We start from the raw sequence: 18990 nt of genomic DNA, 5'->3' as shown, positions 1-18990 counted from the left end.
GGAAACTTGTGATTTCTACTGTAGGTGCCTTTCATGCCATTCCAGACCAAGGACGATAGGTGTCACTGTATAATCGTTGGCATACCACATTGCTAGGTGCCAGTTTACAGTACAATGATCTAAGCCAATCCTGATTGTAAATTCTTGGTGGCACATGTCCTTTTTTCTCTCTAAATTTTACAGTTGTAGCCACCGATCTACATAGACTCTGAAAAAAGCTGTCAGTGCAGTGACAATGGCAATAGTTCTGTTAAACTTTTCAAAATGAAACATCTATGTTTTTTTAAGGGTAGTAATAAAATAACAACATGGGATATTAATTGACAGAATGGCTTTAATAAAAGAAAATAAATACCTTTCATGCATAATGTGTATTACAGCGGAACTTTTTTTTTTTTTTTTTTTTGCTTCTATATACAATTTAAGTACGATTAGCCTGCAAAAAGCTAATGTCTTGAAGTAACTTGCTTTATATGTCTGCGTCCCATCGCTACCATTAACTAAACTGGTGTGTATCATTGACAGCGTCTACAATATGCCTCAAAATACAGTAGCAGTGGACTAGATGTGCCATAAATTTCAGTGACTCATGCCATTCACAACCGAATATGACACTGGATGTGCCACAACTTCCATCGGCATGTACCAGAGGCACCAAAATGAGAACAAAAATGAAATGCCACATCACACGTTAAGTGAACAACATTTTATTACAACCCCAATTCTGAAAAAGTTGGGACAGTATGAAAAATGCTAATAAAAACAAAAAGGAGTGATTTGTAAATTATATTCACCCCTATCTAAATTCAAAACACTACAACTACAAGTTTTACCTTGTGAATTTCATTGTTTAGTTTTTTTTAATGTGCAGTAATTTCAAATCAGATGATTGCAGCATGTTCCAAAAAAGTTGAGACAGGGGCAATTTAAGACTAATAACAATTTGATGAGTTAAAATAAAAAGGCAATGTAAAACAGGAGATGTTAAACAGGTGAGGCAATCGTGTCATAGAATATAAGGAGCCTCCAAAACAGCCTTTTCCTTCAAGAGCAAGGATCATTCCAGACTTGTCAATTTGCCAACAGATGCTTCTGCAAATAATCCAGCACTTTGAGGACAATGTTCCCCAAAGACAAATTGGAAGATTTGGGGCATTTCTCCCCCTACAGTGCACAATATAGTTAAAAGATTCAAGGAATCTGGTCAAATCCCGATGCGTAAAGGGCAAGACGAAAACCACTTCTGAATGTGCGTGATCTCTGATCATGGATATCATGAACATGAACATGGGCTTGGGATTACTTTAATAAACCTTTGTTAGTCAACACCACTCGCCTCTGCATCCTCAGATGCAAGTTAAGACTTTACTATGTAAAGGAGAAGCCATACATCAACACTGTCCAGAAGCACTGGCAACTTCACTGGGCTCGGTCTCATCTTAGTTGGAAAGTAAAACAGTAGAACCGTGTTTTTTTGTCCGAAGAGTCCACATTTTAAAAAAGTTTTGGAAAAACACAGCCATCATGTTCTCTGGCCAAAGAGGAAAAGGACCATCCAAGCTGAACATCTGTGAGGGCACCATTAATGCAGACAGATATGTAAAAATTTTGGAGCAGCATATACTGCCATCCAGCACCAACTTTTCCAGGGACGTCCAGGCATTTTCAGCAGGACAACTTCAAACCACATACTGGCTGAATAAGCAAAGGGTGAATATAATTTTGCTTTTATTAGCATTTTTCTTACAGTCCCAACTTTTTCGGAATTGGGGTTGTACAATGTCAGTGTTAACAATGTGTCAGTAAAAAATATAATTGAAGTTAAAAGGTGCCTATGTGGTTTTTTTTTTAGGGCGAATCTCATAAATCCTTCAGCTTATTTAGATGACCAACTTCCTCCAATTTACTTACAGTATTTCTAATTTATTGAATGGTCTGTTTGGATCATTCTTATACCTCTAATGTGAAACTCCTTAGCTGGTGCACCAAAGGTAAACGAAGGGAGGGGTCATGTGACATTCACACACACACACACACACACACACACACACACACACACTTTAAGTGACGTGTGATCAAAAAATCACCACATACTTTGGTGTCTTGTGTGAGAAAAGAATTGACTCAAAAGAATGAATCAGACATCACTAGTTCTTATTCTCCACAGCCAAAAGGAATATTGGAAACATGTCAAGATTGCTGATGTTCTCAGTCATGCTATATATTTTTTAAAGAGACTCGACTGGTCTTGGGATAAAGTCAGATCACACACTTGTTGGAGTCCAAGTCAAGACCGAGCCCAAATGGTCCCGAGTCCATGACAAAACAAAGACCGTAAAAATATGGTCTCGAGATCAAGACTGCTTTTTCTCCCAAATGAAAATTCTCCAATCATTTACTCACCCTCATGCCATCCCAGATGTGTATGACTTTCTTTTTTCTGCAGAACACAAATGAAGATTTTTAGAAGAATATCTCAGCTCTGTAGGTCCATAAAATACAAGTGAATGGTAGCCAAATCTCTGAAGGTCCAAATATCACAAAGTCATCATAAAAGTAATCCATAAGACTCCATCGGTTTAATCAATGTCTTCTGAAGCATTTCTGTCAGTTTTGGGTAAGAACAGACCAAAATTGGTGTATCAATTGGAACGATCAATTTCATCGTTAATATCTTCTTGGGTGAATCTCATGGAAACATGTCCAGTACACACATAATTTTCTTAAAGAAAATAAAGCCTTTTTAATGCCATTATTTATTTTAGATTTATTTACTTATTTTTGCATTGTGACATCATGTTAGTGACCATTAAGCACATTTGTCCCCAGATTCTTATTAGTGGTTCATTAGTGGTCCTTACTATTGGTCCAAAGGATTGGACACAGTGCAAAAAATCATAATGGTCCTACAAAATAGGCTTCTTTTTCTTTGAGCAAGATGCGTCTCTTTCATTTAAAGTGTAGCTTTGTATCTGTCATGTCTAAATACTGTAAAAGCAGACCAGCAGGACACATGTAGAAAATTATAAATTACCATGGTAACCATAGTTTCTGCCAAAATACCATATTCACTACAGTTAATGTTGCTACAGTAAAACTGGGTTAACTTGGTATTAGTCACCACTGTCATCAAAAAATACAATTAAACAAACAGATTGACACTGATTCTAAAAGCTTCTTTCACTATTTGAAGATTCCATTTGCATCTATGAGGATTTTACAGTGGAAACTGTGGTTACTGTGGTGAATTTTTGTGAGGGAAGGGACAGGAGAAAAACATACAAAAAGACTGGCTATGTACGGAATTGCGTTCTACAATACTACTCATACTCTTTCTGCAGTACACAGAATGGAAAATGTGCACAGTTCATACATTTCTTTATGCATGGAGTACCCTGATGCCCTACTGCATGTGCTAAAATATGATTTACCAATATAATATGTACAGAAATACTGGATTACTCACAATTCAGTGCGCTCAACTTGACTTTCCATTTTCAGTGTGACGAATGACCCATAGCAATATAAAGATTCTGTTTCTCAACTAATTTGAACAAACTGCCAAAAGTTTTTACCAAAAAACTGGTTAAGAAATACAAAATAACCATTTCTATTTCAGAGATGATACCGTATCTGGGCAGCACTTGTTGAATTAAATACTAAAACATAGCTAATTTTTGAAATGTGTATCATTGCATATTTCAAGCTGTTTCACATCCCTTTTTGAGAAAATAAAATGGTAGATAGCATACAGTATTGTGAACAGTATGCAGTAAAGTTAGTGGTCCAAAATATTGGAAATCCAGTACTATTGGTCTGTTGCAGTGTTGGTTGTTTTCTGTTGATAACATTAGACAAGATTAATTCATGTCTTTGTATACGATTTGATTATTATATATATATATATATATATATATATATATATATATATATATATATATATATAATTATTTTTTTTGTTTGTTTTTTTTTGTTTGTTTTTTTACTAAAGAAAAATAATGCGTTGTTCAGGACTTCCAAACCAGTGTTTTAAGATTGTTTTAGATTCAACTATACTGACACCAGATCTAAAGCAGAAGGTGTTTTGTATCCATGAAACACCTGCCCAGATGAGACACAATGTTCAGGTGGTGAAAGTATGCAAATTGCTTCTCGGGCCTACAGTTAATTTACATCTGGCATAATCTGCCAATTATGTTAAAGAGCTGCACCTGCAGATGCCTATTACAGCAACGCAAATTATGAGAGAGGTTTATATCTATGCTAAATTTTACAGTTTTGAACTGCATGCTTTTCAGAAAAGCATACTTACAAAACACTGTATTCACTATTCATAACAGGCAAATATTGTCACTAATGTGCCAGTGTTGGATACAAATTTGATGTTGGCTGTAATTAGCATGTTGTTAGGTATTGCTTACATTTTAGAATGTTGCTAGGCATTGTTAGCATGTTGCTAAGCATTGCTAGCCTGTTTTAGCATATTGTTAGGCATTGCTAGCATGTAGCAAGGCATTGTTAGCATGTTGCTTGCATGATTAAACATTTAGCTAGAGGTTGCTAGCATGTTGCTAGCATGTTTTAGCAAGTAACTAGGCTTTGCTAGCATGTAAATAGTGACAGTGAATGAAGCTTTCTCAATTAATGAGGCTTAAAGGCTGCATACTCCAAGATTTTCAGCATTGTTCACTTTACTGCCTTCTGGTGGCAAAAATATAATCCGCACCCACAAAGCTGCTATGTCCCGTTACAGCAGCTGGTTTTAAAGCTGATGTAATTTTTTCCATGTTAAAGTCTTTCTAGAATCCCATTTGAATACATAGAGACAGAGTAAGCCATTCAAAAGTTCATTTCACCTGAAGTTTAACACTGTGGCACTGTGGCGCTATCAAATCATTGCTCTGTTTGTTTGAGTGGCTCGTCCAGCCTGACAAAGCACCGGCTCAACCAATAATGTGAGTATGGTTGTCTGTTTGGACAAGTAATGCAAGTTGGGAAGTTTTCTCAAATCTGTTTGAAAACATAAAAGTGATTTTTGTAAAGCATTTTTTTATTCTTTTTGGTGACCCTTTAAGTCTGGTCTTTCAACAGGTTGTTTGTCAACATGTTGAAGCAATTTAAAATTAAAATAAAAATGTATTCTTAAATGTAATAATTGTGGGTTTCATATCTGTATTCTGAAAATCATGGCAAAAAAGTTATTAGAGTGCAGTAGTAACTGATTATCTTAAAGTAACTGAGAAGAAAATATTTGACTTGACAGAAAAATGTTATTTACTGAGGGATTTTAAACTTTTTTGTGTGCTTGTGGTCATTAAGTGAAATCTGTGCTTTTGACGCAAATACTGGCAAAAAGTGGTGGGGAAATGTCCCACCCATCTCACCCATAATTGCCTATTTTTCCTATTTTTGTTAGAAATAAGTGACATCTATTCATTATCTTTTCCTATAGACCATGACATTGCTTGAATCATGTATTTACACTGGCGGCCAAAAGCTTGGAATAATGTACAGATTTTGCTGTTTCAGAAGAAAATTGGTACTTTAATTCACCAAAGTGGTATTCAACTGATCACAAAGTATAGTCAGGACATTACTGATGTAAAAAACAGCACCATTACTATTTGAAAAATAGTTTTTTTGATCAAATCTAGACAGGCCCCATTTCCAGCAGCCATCACTCCAACACCTTATCCTTGAGTAATCATGCTAAATTGATAATTTGGTACTAGAAAATCACTTGCCATTATATCAAACACAGTTGAAAGCTATTTGGTTCATTAAATGAAGCTTAACATTGTCTTTGTGTTTGTTTTTGAGTTGCCACAGTATGCAATAGACTGGCATATCTTAAGGTCAATATTAGGTCAAAAATGGCAAAAAAGAAACAGTTTTCTCTAGAAACTCATCAGTAAATCATTGTGTTGAGGAATGAAGGCTATACAATGCTTGAAATTGCCAAAAAACTGAAGATTTCATACAAAGGTGTACACTACAGTCTTCAAAGACAAAGGACAACTGACTCTAACAAGGACAGAAAGAGATGTGGAAGGCCAGATGTACAACTAAACAAGAGGATAAATACATCAGAGTCTCTAGTTTGAGAAATAGACACCTCATATGTCCTCAGCTGACAGCTTCATTGAATTCTACCTGCTCAACACCAGTTTCATGTACAACAGTAAAGAGAAGACTCAGGGGTGCAGGCCTTATGGGAAGAATTGCAAAGAAAAAGCCACTTTTGAAACAGAAAAACAAAAAGAAAAGGTTAGAGTGGGCAAAGAAACACAGACATTGGACAACAGAAAATTGGAAAAGAGTGTTATGGATCTTAACCCCATTGAGCTTTTGTGGGATCAGCTAGACTGTAAGGTGTGTGAGAAGTGCCCAACAAGACAGCCACATCTATGGCAAGTGCTACAGGAAGCGTGGGGTGAAATGTCACCTGAGTATCTGGACAAACTGACAGCTGGAATGCCAAGGATCTGCAAAGCTGTCATTGCTGCACGTGGAGGATTTTTTGATGAGAACTCTTTGAAGTAGTTGAAGAAGTTCTGAACATTTTCTTTTTTTTTTTTTTTTAAATTGTAATAGTAATTTTTCAAGTTTTTAGTGTGCTGACTATACATTGTGATCAGCTGAATGCCACTTTGGTGAATAAAAGTACCAATTGAGCAACTTTTGGCCGCCAGTGTATATCAGTCAAATGTTTAAAGTTTTTGTAGGTTTCCATTTAGTCATTAGTTTTGTGGCTTTGAGTGTGCATACTAGTTCAAGTTATTGGCTCTATAATCCATTTATTTTCACAGCCAATTAACTTTTTTTAATTATTAGCAATTTGACTTTTCTGCCTGCTCCTCAGCCAGTTATATCCTTTTGCCTGTCTCAAGTATGTTACCAATACAGATCACTTTTTAATTTGTGCTGCTTTTAAGCATATGTGACCAACGGTTTGTATGCAAGGCGTGTGCTGCAGGGTATTCCAACGTGTGTACAATTTCACGTTTTGGTATTCAACAAGACCTTTTAGTACTTTACATTTGGCAAATTCAACAAGTTCATTGTAACAGGACAGATACACACCCTCAGGTTTCAGGCTTTTGATTAGCAGTAAGTGGAGAAACACTTTTTCCTTCATGAATGTGTAGTTATGACCATCCAGCAGGGGTAACTGCCAAAGCTAACCAGCTTAACCCTGACCCCATGTTATATCCATACCTATTTTGTATCATTTTTATCTAATTTCTTTACTGTTCATTAATTTGCATTTATGGAGAGACTTTTAAGTTGCTTAATCACAGTAAGCACAATTAATTGTTTTGACGATATTGATGGTTAGTAATGAGCCTAATATATGGCAAGACTGGTAGGATCAGTCCTTTAATAGTGGAAAAAACTGACACCAAGCCTGGAAATGCTTTGGTATGATGTTCAATGATCAACGGTTAGAACAAAAACGCAAGCCTGCTGATTTTATCAGATTTTAACAGGTAAATCCATTTCGGCTTCAGTAATAGCATGCGTGAAATTACCTCTTGCCTATTGCTAATACCATAGAAATGTCTTCATGTAATCACAAATTTCTCAGAGATTTGAGAAAAATGCTACTTTATCTACCTTTGCAGCCACAGACCCTTTCGCAAAAGCCTTGATCAGTTTGATACTGACCCAACATCCTGAAATTACCCTCTGTGAATGAAGTAAATGAACTGTTTTTGTGCAGCCTCTAACCTTATGATTGCGCCACATTCTCTCGCGAGCTGCTTCGCAGCCTTTAGATTGCTTTAGGTTTGCTGCAGATGTCCAGTAATTTATTTCCTAGGTCAAGCAGTGTGACCAGTGTCATTATGTTCATGGTTTCTTCTCAGTGAGCAGTCTCAGGAGGATACTGTAAACCTGCAAGGCTTCATTCTTTTCTTATAGTGCTTGGATGTTTACAGTTTGTCTCAGTTAGGCATGGGAATTTTGAATAATTTTGTAGTTGAGTAATACACACACACACACACACACACACACACACACGTGCACACACACACATAGGGCTGGGAATCGTGAGGAATTTAACGATTCCGATTCCTCTTAATGATTCCGGTTCCTTAACGGTTCCAGTAATGATTCTAGTAATTCTTTTAGTACCTTTTTTTTAAAAGAATTATTTGTAAATGAGAAATACAATTCTTATTGTATTTCCTACCCTCTGCTGTCTGTTAACAAATAATGAGATCATTTCAGGTTTCTACAGAGCAGATATAACAAATCAGAAATACATTTATTACAATTATTGCAAAAGGTGTGTTTGTAGACTTTTTAGAGACATAATTACAATCCAATAATAGATCCTAACTATATTTTAAATAAATAAATCTAAACCAACAACAAATGTGATGGCATATTTCATTAATTTGTACATTCAAATTTTACTAAATTCAATTACAACAAAACTTGTGTATCTTTAATTATACATTGTCATACGAACAATCTGTCAGTAACTACTGTACACTGCTTGATTTAATAGAGACACTGGTCATCATTAAATAACCGATAACAGTTCCAGAGACAGTTTAGAATGTGTTATGTAGCCTAATGTTATACTTCAGGCTTGTGAGACTTCAACAGTTCTTTTTTTTATTTCAAGTTGGACATACATTAATTACAATTCAGTATAAGATAACTTGCATACCGGACTATAAATGGAAGCGCTGTATGTTTCACGCTGTATGCTTCACGCTTTATATTCAAAAGAACCGGCTCCTTTGAATAATTCTTTCGGGAATCGAACTACACCAGAAGTGCATATGTTTTTGTGCTGTAGATTCTAAAGAGCTGGCTTGAGAGTCGGTCGATCGGGAATCCATAGTCGGTAGAGGTCAGCGCTGCTGCAGAAATGTGCTGTTGGACAATATCAGAGTATTTCAGGACTGTGTTCCAGCCGCATCGGTGGAAAATTGCATACAGGAGATTCCAGCTGCATTGGCGGAAAATTGCATGCAGGAGAACCGTTAACAAAACCAAAAGTCACGAAGTTCATACGATTTCATATTTTTTAAATAATGGAACCAGTTCTGAACAAGAACCGGTTCTCGGTTTCCAACCCTTCTCACACACAAATTGAGTAATCGATTACTTAAAAATTTAAATTGTTGAAAATCATGAGTATGATACAGTACATCAATGTGATCACACAAGAACTCAATATGTTGCTTCCAAAAGTTCCATTGTTGTGCAAGCAACCTCAGAGATGTGATTCGGAGGTTGCATTTTCACTTTAAAATTTAATTTTACTCCACTGACTGTTAGGTTTAGGGTTGGGGCTTTGGCGAGGGGGTAGAGCTAATAAAGTATGCATTTTTAGGGACTGTACTACATAATGTACAATTAAAAATATATCTGTCTTTTGGCACCACTCTGTGAATATTTCTCCCAGAAACTTGAGCTCACATATGCCCATATATTCAACAACACTTCCATCTTCAGCCACTGGGGAGCAGTGAATCGAATTTCAGTAAGCACAGGTCGATTTCTGCGCAAAACTTTCGAACTACTGTTGCCAAATTCACAGTGAAATCAGTCTGAACTCATGCTTGAAATTTTACATTTTTTATGCACAAATGTTACATCATCAATAGCGGTATCAAAATAAGCTTATTTTAACAACCTATGCTTTTTGAAAAAAATTAAAGCTGTTGTATGTAATTTTTTTCTATGCTAAAATACTTTCTCTTGTCCCAGCTTAATATGCAGAGCCAATTACATGTAAACCATTTTTGTCTAAATAAATGCTTACGTATTTTTATCATTCAGTTATCATTCAGAAATGTAAGTGATCAATTCAGTATGAAAGTAGTCAAGTCAAGCTTTTTATTATTGAACAAGTACAACAAGATAAAATAGGTTTAATTGTTGACCACGGCAGGCAAAGGCACAAAGAAAATTCAACTTGCGAGATCTGAGTACTAATTGGTGCAGAATGAGTAGTACTTGACTTACTCGTCCACATACCTTGTCTGAGCATGTGGATAAGAGTGACCCTGAAACTGTTCCGTCTATACCAGTCAATTCAGTGGTTAGAAATGAGAGCAGTACACATCATCTGTCTCTGTTTGAAGCTACTTTCACTTTCGGATAAGCTGCGGCATCAGTCTTAAGGCAACTTACTCAAGTGTGCACATCTTACTCCTTCATTTAAGCTGACTTCAGCAATATTTTCAACTGAACAAGATTTGGAGTGTTTTACCACAGCCCATAACAGAATGGGTAGTTCATCCTTTTTGATCTGTAAACTGACACGTCTGGTAAGTGTGTTTCTATTAGATATATAGTCATCCAAATTCTCTCTATACACCTCTGTTGTGCTCCTTCATATCCTTCCATGCTTGTGTGGATAGCAGATGGCAGAATTTTTCAACAAACACTATAAATTCAGAGGCATCCACTGTGGCGAAGGGTTGTGATGCATTTCTGTCAGTCATATTCACCACAGCCTGAGCAATCATTAGTTCTCTGTTTCTAACACTGAATATATTACATGTAGCCTAAAACAAGAGCAAGAATGATTCATAGCTGGTTGGGTATAGAGTGAAAAAGATTCAATTACTGAAGAGAACCATTGTTTGAATGACAGTAAGCCTCTTCCTTTTGACCTCTTTTGGTGACCGTTTGACTCCCAAAAGATGAATCTCATGGTTTGTGCCAAAATGTCTATGCCTTGACAAGCTGTTGTTCATTTCCTGACAGATGCCAATGTGGTAGTGCCAGATAAAGCCACTATTGATTATTGATTAATTTAGAAAAATTATCAGTCATCAGTAACATGCTTTACTACCCACTTTCATTTATAGGGTATGGTTACTAATAATCCCCAATATGTGTTTTTTGGATTTTTTCCCCTTTTTCACCCAATTTGGAATGCCCAATTCCCAATGTGCTTTTAAGTCCTCATGGTCTTGTAGTGATTTGCCTCAATCCGGGTGGCGGAGGACAAATCCCAGCTGCCTCCGCATCTGAGACTGCCAACCTGCGCATCTTATCACGTGGCTTGTTGAGCACGTTGCCACGGAGACATAGCGTGTGTGGAGGCTTCACGCCATTCACTGTGGCATCCATGCTCAACTCACCATGCGCCCCACTGAGAATGAACCACATTATAGCGACCACGAAGAGGTTACCCCATGTGACCCTACCCTCCCTAGCAACCGGGCCAATTTGGTTGCTTAGGAGACCTGACTGGAGTCACTCAGCATGCCCTGGGATTTGAACTATTAAACTAGCGAACTCCAGGGGTGGTAGCCAGCATCTTTTACCACTGAGCAACCCAAGCCCCTAAGGATTCTGAAAATAAAAAATATAAAAGTCATTGGTTCACTGCACCTCTGTCATAGACTCATATCGTGTAAGGCTTGCATCACCTGAGGTTTAATCATGTTTCAGGTGTTATATTATGTAAAACTGAACTGAACCATATACACTACTGGTCAAAAGTTTTGAAACACTTACTCATTCCTTTTTAGATTCTTTTTTTTTTTTTTTTTTTCACATTTTAGAATAATAGTAAAGTCATCAAAACTATGGAATAACATAAATGGAACTATGGGAATTATGTTGTGACTAAACAAAATCCAAAATAAATTAAAACTGTGTTATAGTTTAGCATCTTCAAAGTAGTCACCCTTTGCCTAGAATTTGCAGACATGTACTCTTGACATTTTCTCAACCAACTTCTTGAGGTATCACCCTGGGATGCTTTTTAAACAGTATTGAAGGAGTTCCCATCTATGTTGGGCACTTATTGGCTGCTTTTCTTTATTATTTGGTCCAAGTCACCAATTTAAAAAAAAAATTATTTATTTTTTTATTAAATTTTAGTTTAACAATGAAGTAAATTGATATGGTTGCACAATTATATTTTTGTATACAAAACTAATTTCAACATTTAAGCATACACCTTCAGATTAAAAGATTTTTAAGATCATGAGAAACATTTCAGTGAAGTGTTTCAAAACTTTTGACCGGTAGTGTGTGTGTGTGTGTGTGTGTGTGTGTATATATATATATATATATATATATATATATATATATATATATATATATATATATATATATATAAATTAAACCCATTCAACTGAGCAATACCTGCAACAGGACAATGGCCCCAAACAATCAAGAAAATCCCCCCAAAAAGATAACCAGAAATAAAAAATGGAGGATTGATTTTATCATGTTGGTTCATTCTTTACCTCATAGACATGCTCTGGATGAACTTGAGGTAGTACTTGTATAAAGCCCTAAAAAAAAAATAACATGGTTGTAGGCACTGAAGCTAAAATTCTCCATAGTCAATGTTGGACACCAATAAACAATTACATAGAAAGCCTACAAGGGATTTTCCTGCAATTGAATCTTTAATCATCAATCGAAGCTTTCTGCAGCTTGCTATTTTTTACTCCATTAAATAATTGAGTGTTATTGTTGGTTTCTTGGTGAGACGCCTTGTGTTGGTGTGTGATATGATTTCAGCTGTCGATCACTGGTGACCATGTATAATCTTTTATTCATTCAGCCCTTGGGAGAAAGTGGGAGAATGCTCAAAACAGTGATCACCAACTCCATGAGAGGCAACAGAGGAAACAGAACCGTGAAAGTAACCACATATGGTCAGGCCATTGGCATGTTGAAAGCCCTGTGATGACGTTTGGTCATGCAGCGCCCTTTCTCTGACAGTGTACTGCTACTTTTTTTAAAGTCCAGCCTTGAGATTGGATTTTTTTTTTTATCCCTGGAACTGTACAGTTAGACATTTCAACTGCAAATACATTTAAAAAAATTTTTTTTTCTTTTTTTGGCCACTGTTTATGGCTAGATACAGTAGTAGAGATAGACAGTGAAGCAAGGAAATGAAAAGAGGGGAGCAATTTGAAAACATGTCCCTGGTCAGACTCAAACCCAGGTCTCCCATGAGCATCAAAACAATCAATATGTCAGAGCACTACCTCTGACCATAAGGCCACCACAACTGCAAATTTGAAGTGATTTGCCAGCTGATTGCTTATCGCTTCCATTATAGTGTGTCTAAAGAGTATTAGGCATACTTCTTGATGTTACTCACTGTTTGCCTTGCTAACAAATATGTTATGTTATATAACAGCATCTGCCACATCCAAGAATGTGTTGTAATCAGTCACTAACTAAAATCTGTGTGTAAAATATTTCACACAACTTTTAAAGCATAACCAGAGGTAGACGATTAATGCAATATCCATAGGCAAAGAGCTTAGACTAATCATGGGATTAATTCAGATTTTATTGTGTTTCAAGTAATTTACATTTAGAAATATGCAGGACAATATTGTAAAATGCTCAGCATATTTGCTATAATAGAGATCTTGTAAACAGGATCTGCAGACGTTACAATATATATAAAAAAAAAAATGAATATTGATGTGCATGTTAACGGACTCACAGAGCCATCTGGGCTGTGTTTGCGGCTCTGAAAACAGTTTTGACAGCAACTGAATGTTGTGATCAAATCCATTAGTGGGTGTTGTAGTGTGAAGAAAATTAGGCTGGGACCTGTTTAAGTCCCAGGGAGTCTACAGACAAATATAAGACCCCAATATTCTAATGATACACGGCTGTGTATTAAAGGAATATTCCAGGTTCAATATAAATTGAGCTCAGTTAACAGCATTTAAGGCATCATTTTGGTGTTCACAAAAAAATAGATTTGACTTGTCCCTCAAGGTGACAATCACATTTGAGCCATTGCTGTCATGAAGAAACGCTACAAGGAGATGTAATTGCTGGTAAATAACAGGAGACAAAGGTAAAAACAACTGCAGTCGTAGCACGTATGCGCCAACTGCCTGTGTATGCGCGCACCATCCAATGGAGTATACTTTGACAGGCTCGCATTAAACTGTACACAGACTCTGAGTGTTCGTGTCAAAATCGAAGTGTGCTTTGGGCTTTATTATGGAAGTGAATGGGGCCAGTACATAAATGCTAATAGTTTATAAAAACAAACAAACAAACAAAAAGCTCTGTTTCAAACGTTTAGCCACAAGATGTTATTTTAGTATGATGAAATTACTTTGTTACTAAAATAACTTTAACTGTGTAAATTTGCCATGACAACAAAACCCTGTAATCGTAAATGATTTTATCACAATAAATAATGTTAACACATATATAGAGTAATGTTTACATCTTGTAGCTATACTTTTGAAACATTTACGGACTGGCCCCATTCATTGCCATTGTAAGTCGCTTACTGTAACTGTTTTTTATTTGTATTTTTATAAACAAAGGAAGAGTCAATTTTTTATCAACATTATGCCACTTACATGTAGATGCTGTTCATTGAGCTTCACTTGCATTTAACTCTGAATATTTTTTTAAAACCCAGTACGATGCCTACAGTACCAAGACAGCATTTTTGGGCACCATAGAATCCCTTGGAATGTTTCAAAAGCACCCATGATGTCCATAATTTCTGTCTAGATAGGCAGCTCACCAGGTTTTGAGACATTTGAGACAATATCATTGCATCTTGGCTGCTGTTTTAATCCCAAACTGCCTAACTCTTTGGATTGGATCCTTACTGATTGATATTGATTAGGGTCTATTGAGAAAGATCTCTAATCCTGGCTTTTTTGGTCATTTGTGTCCCATAACATCATAGTGGCCATAATCTAATGCCACTGAAGGCAAGATTTGAAGGCAAGCTGTGAACGGGTGCTTGAACTGTTAACCCCCCAAAAACATACGCATCATTATCGATTCCACCTCATGTCCATAAATCAAGTGTCACTTAGGTGGTCCTTTAATGGCCAAGTCATTTTGAACCGGTTACTCAAGGTTGAAAATCAAACTGTGGCTTTAAGAGACACAAAATCATATGAGTTTATCTTAAATCTCTTGAAAGCATTGTACTAAATGGCTCTTGGATTGGAAATGAAGATGTGCTTCTCTGCAAAAAGACCTCCTTCAATATGATTGCATGGTGTGCATGCTTGCTTCTCTGCAACTACCTGTAGCTTAAATACAGCATTGCATATTGAGAGCCATTTGATTCTTTCATTCAAAACCTGGAGTCGAGCACCCCAACCCCTTTACAACCCTCCCCCTATGCTTCTCTCTCTCACACACAAACACCGTGGCCATGCAGACGCTCGGCAGTGGGATGGATGCTGACTGCTAAAGAGCAACGGAGAAAGAGGAGGGAGGGGGCATAGCCAGATTGCAAAAGAGAGAAAAAGGAAAGCAGCGGCAGAGGTGCATAAATCCTCATTCCCACATCTAGAGGAAGCAACGTTTGCTGTCCGGGAGAGACTACCTCCACGTTGGTTTTTCCGAACATCTAGGAGTGCTCCACAGCTTGCTGTGCATCCAGGAAAGAGACGAGGAACCTAGTGAGGCAGCGAACCCCCAGCTGTCAAGCACAGAGGTGGGCTAGGAGGAGGTCTATGACCCTTGATTTTCAGCAGGGGAGTGGCACACGGGAAGACGTAGCTGCCGACAAGCAACAGACACCCGGCTCTTGTGATCTTCCAATTCACTAATCCATTCCATGCCATTGTCATAGCAATGTAAAGCCTTTCTCTTCTGACTGGAGGAGGCATGCTCCAATCTATTGCTGAGGCACATCTGTTCTCTCCAAGTAAAATCTTTCTGTTGCGATCCCACTGCAACCTGTGCTCTTTCATCAGTGCTTTTTTATTTGCGTTCTCTCTGTGCTTTTCATTGTCCCTCTGAAACCAGATGGCTTTTCTGTCTTTTTGAGTCTTTTGGGAGGGGGGGGGGGCTGTCATTGTGTTTTGTTCTGCATGGAATGACAACTGCTTTTCAGAGGGAGTGAGGACTACATGAAGTCACCACTAACTGGAAAGCTCCTTGAGAAATTGTAAAGAACCTTTGTTGTCAAGTCTCTTTAAAGACTTGCTTCTTTAAACCCCTTTGGACTTGCCTCCTCACATACTGTACGGGAGGATATTTCTACTTTTTGCCCAAGTAGTAAAACTAGTTTTAACCGGATACAGCCATGAAGGGAGATTCAGAAGACAGCATTGAAAGCACCAGGCCATCCAGCCTGCAAGTTTTCGCCAACAGCTCTACGTTACATGGCATGAGTCACATTTTTGCCTACGGGCACATGACATTTCGTCGTTTTCTTTGGACACTGTCCTTCATGGGCTCTTTGGGTCTTCTGATGTTTGTGTGCTTGGACCGAGTTTACTACTACTTTGACTTTCCCCATGTCACCAAACTTGACGAGGTGGCGGCACCCAACCTTACCTTTCCAGCTATTACCTTCTGTAACCTCAATGAGTTCCGTTTCTCGAAATTCACCAAGAACGATCTGTACCATGTCGGGGAGTTGCTGGCTCTGCTCAATGAGAACTACCAGATAGCAAACCCGCACTTGGCCGAGCCAGAAGTGCTCACTTTGCTGAAAGACAAGGCTAATTTTGCCAACTTCAAGCCCAAGCTGTTCAACATGACGGATTTCTACAACCGTACGGGCCATGATATTAACGAAATGCTCTTACAGTGCACCTTTAGAGGGGAAGAATGCTTCCCACTGAACTTCACCACAGTAAGTTGCCACGGTGGTATATTCTTCTACCGCATTTAAAAAGTTTGCAGTCTAAAGTTTCGTCTCGCACTGAAGTATAGTTGGCAAATAGTGTCTCAGCTCTACAAGGGGTTACAGAGGACCATAGACTCAGACTGTGTCAGTGTATCAAATTACACAAGCCAGTACAACCTTGTACACCATGCTCTAAAGTAATCTTTCTTTTTTTCATCTGAATCCCACTTTTTCAAGAAAACATCAATTGATATGAAATGTACAATTACAATTATGCATAATTTCCTGGTGAATCAAGAATGACTGTCAGCAAATTTCAAATGGCTACTGTAGATGTGCATCGAAAGATATTACAAGCAAATACACTTTTATAATTAATACAGAATATATAAATGAATGCATTTTAAGGAGCAAGTTCTGATATTCGGATGAATGAATTTCGCCAAAAGACGTATTAAATCTGTTAATTTTGTGGTTTGGATGGACTAATATACAGTATGTTCATTTAAATCAGATATTTTTTTCTGCTCATTGCACTGAACAGAACAATAAATATCTTCCTGAAATAAGGTAATTACATAATAAAAGCATAAAGAGTAAAGAGTAAAATGCCAAGTTCCCGCAGTTAGTTATTACACTGAAAGGGCAGGATGTCTACGAACACATTTCATGTTAAAGGGATAGTTCACAAAAAAATAGAAATTCTGCAATCATTTACTATCCTTCATGTTGTTCCAAACCCATTTAACTTGCTTTCTTCCATGTAATAGAAATGGAGATATTATACAGAATGTTAGCCTCAGTGCCATTCACTTTCATTGCATCTTTTTTCCATACAATGAAAGTGAATGAGACTAAATTTCTGTTTAACATCTCCTTTTGTTTTCCATGGAAGAAAGACAGTCATACATGTTTGAAATTACATGAGGGTGAGTGAATGGTGACAAATTTTTCATTTTTTGGTGAACTATCCATCAAAGATGGCCAACTGCTTTAGAAAATTAGCTATGCAGGAGAGAAGCAACAAATGTTAAATTATAATGACATCATGCACAGTGATAATCCATTTGGTGTTCCTGGTATACTTGTGGTAATAGTACTTAAAATGTAATATACTTTATATGGTATGGACCAGTGGGGTTCCATTTCTGTTGGCAGCTTTTGCATTTTAGTTATGCCAGTTATGTGCCTGCTATTGAGTTAAATTGTATGATAGAATCTAATTTATTTGGTTTGGACAGAACTAATGACTTTAGCTATCATTATGGTGTAGGGTGATGTTTAACATTGGGTTAATGTGGGTCCTCACCTCATACAAGGAGGCTTCTTGCATACTTTAATAATCAGCTTGGATAATCATAATAGGATTTTTGAAGATAGGATCTCAAGCATGAATAGGACTCTGTGAGTGGAGGGGCACATGGGGGGGCCAGGCTTCTGTCAAAGGCCGCTTTGTTTCGACAAATTTATGCAATGTCACAACATTTATTTCCGTCCAGAGTTGCATAAATATTTGGCCGAGATCTTGTATTAATGAAGATAGAGAGGAACCACTCTGTAAAATCTTCTCCAGCACATCACAAAGACTTTCAATGGGGTTAAGATCAGGACTCTGTGGTGGCCAATTCATGTGTGAAAATGATTCCTCATGCTCCCTGAACCACTCTTTCACAATTTGAGCCCGATGAATCTTGGCATTGTCATCCTGGAATATGCTCGTACCACCAAGGAAGAAAAAAACCCATTGATGGGATAACCTGGTCATTCAGTACATTCAGATAGTCAGCTGACTTCATTTTATTGCCGCATAACATTGCTGAGCCTAGACCTGACCAACTGAAGCAAACCCAGATCATAACACTGCCTCCAGAGGCTTGTACAGTGGGCACTATGCATGACGGGTGCATCGCTTCATGTGCTTCTCTTCTTACCTTGCGTGCCCATTGCTTTGGAATAGGGTAAACTGGACTCATCAGACCACATGACCTTTTTCCATTGCTCCACAGTCCAATCTTTATGCTCCCTAGCAAACTGAAGTCGTTTTTTTCCGATTAGCCTCACTAACAAGTGGCTTTCTTGTGGCCACACAGCTGTTTAATCCCAATCCTGTAAGTTCTCGTCGCATTATGTATGTGGAAATTCTCGTACTTTCACTATTAAACATAGCCGTGAGTTCTACCGTCGATTTTTTACGATGTCACTTCAAGCGTTTTAATGATCTTCAATCACGATCATTCAAGATTTTTTTCTACCACATTCCTTCCACAAAGCTGACGGTTCACCACTATCCTTCCAAGTTTTAATAATGTGCTGGGCAGTTTTTAACCCAATTCCAGTGATTTCATCAATATCCTTAGTTGTTTTCTTTGCTTGATGCAGGCCAATAATTTGCCCCTTCTGAAACA

At 37.5% G+C, this 18990-nt stretch overlaps 1 protein-coding gene across 1 annotated transcript in view; it reads left to right on the top strand.

The window, feature by feature from the left end:
- The first annotated feature begins 15222 nt into the window (after positions 1-15222).
- The window catches only part of LOC127434117 (acid-sensing ion channel 1C-like), a 110634-nt gene continuing 106866 nt past the window's right edge, over positions 15223-18990 (top strand). The window contains exon 1 of the mRNA XM_051686610.1: positions 15223-16591. Coding sequence (XP_051542570.1) covers positions 16037-16591 — 555 coding nt within the window. The 5' untranslated portion in view covers positions 15223-16036. The remainder of the gene's footprint in view (positions 16592-18990) is intronic.

This window comes from Myxocyprinus asiaticus, chromosome 44, assembly GCF_019703515.2.
Source record: "Myxocyprinus asiaticus isolate MX2 ecotype Aquarium Trade chromosome 44, UBuf_Myxa_2, whole genome shotgun sequence".
Classification (NCBI taxonomy): domain Eukaryota; kingdom Metazoa; phylum Chordata; class Actinopteri; order Cypriniformes; family Catostomidae; genus Myxocyprinus; species Myxocyprinus asiaticus.
The sequence above is the reverse complement of the archived record's forward strand: the minus strand, read 5'-3'. Positions and strand labels throughout refer to the sequence as shown.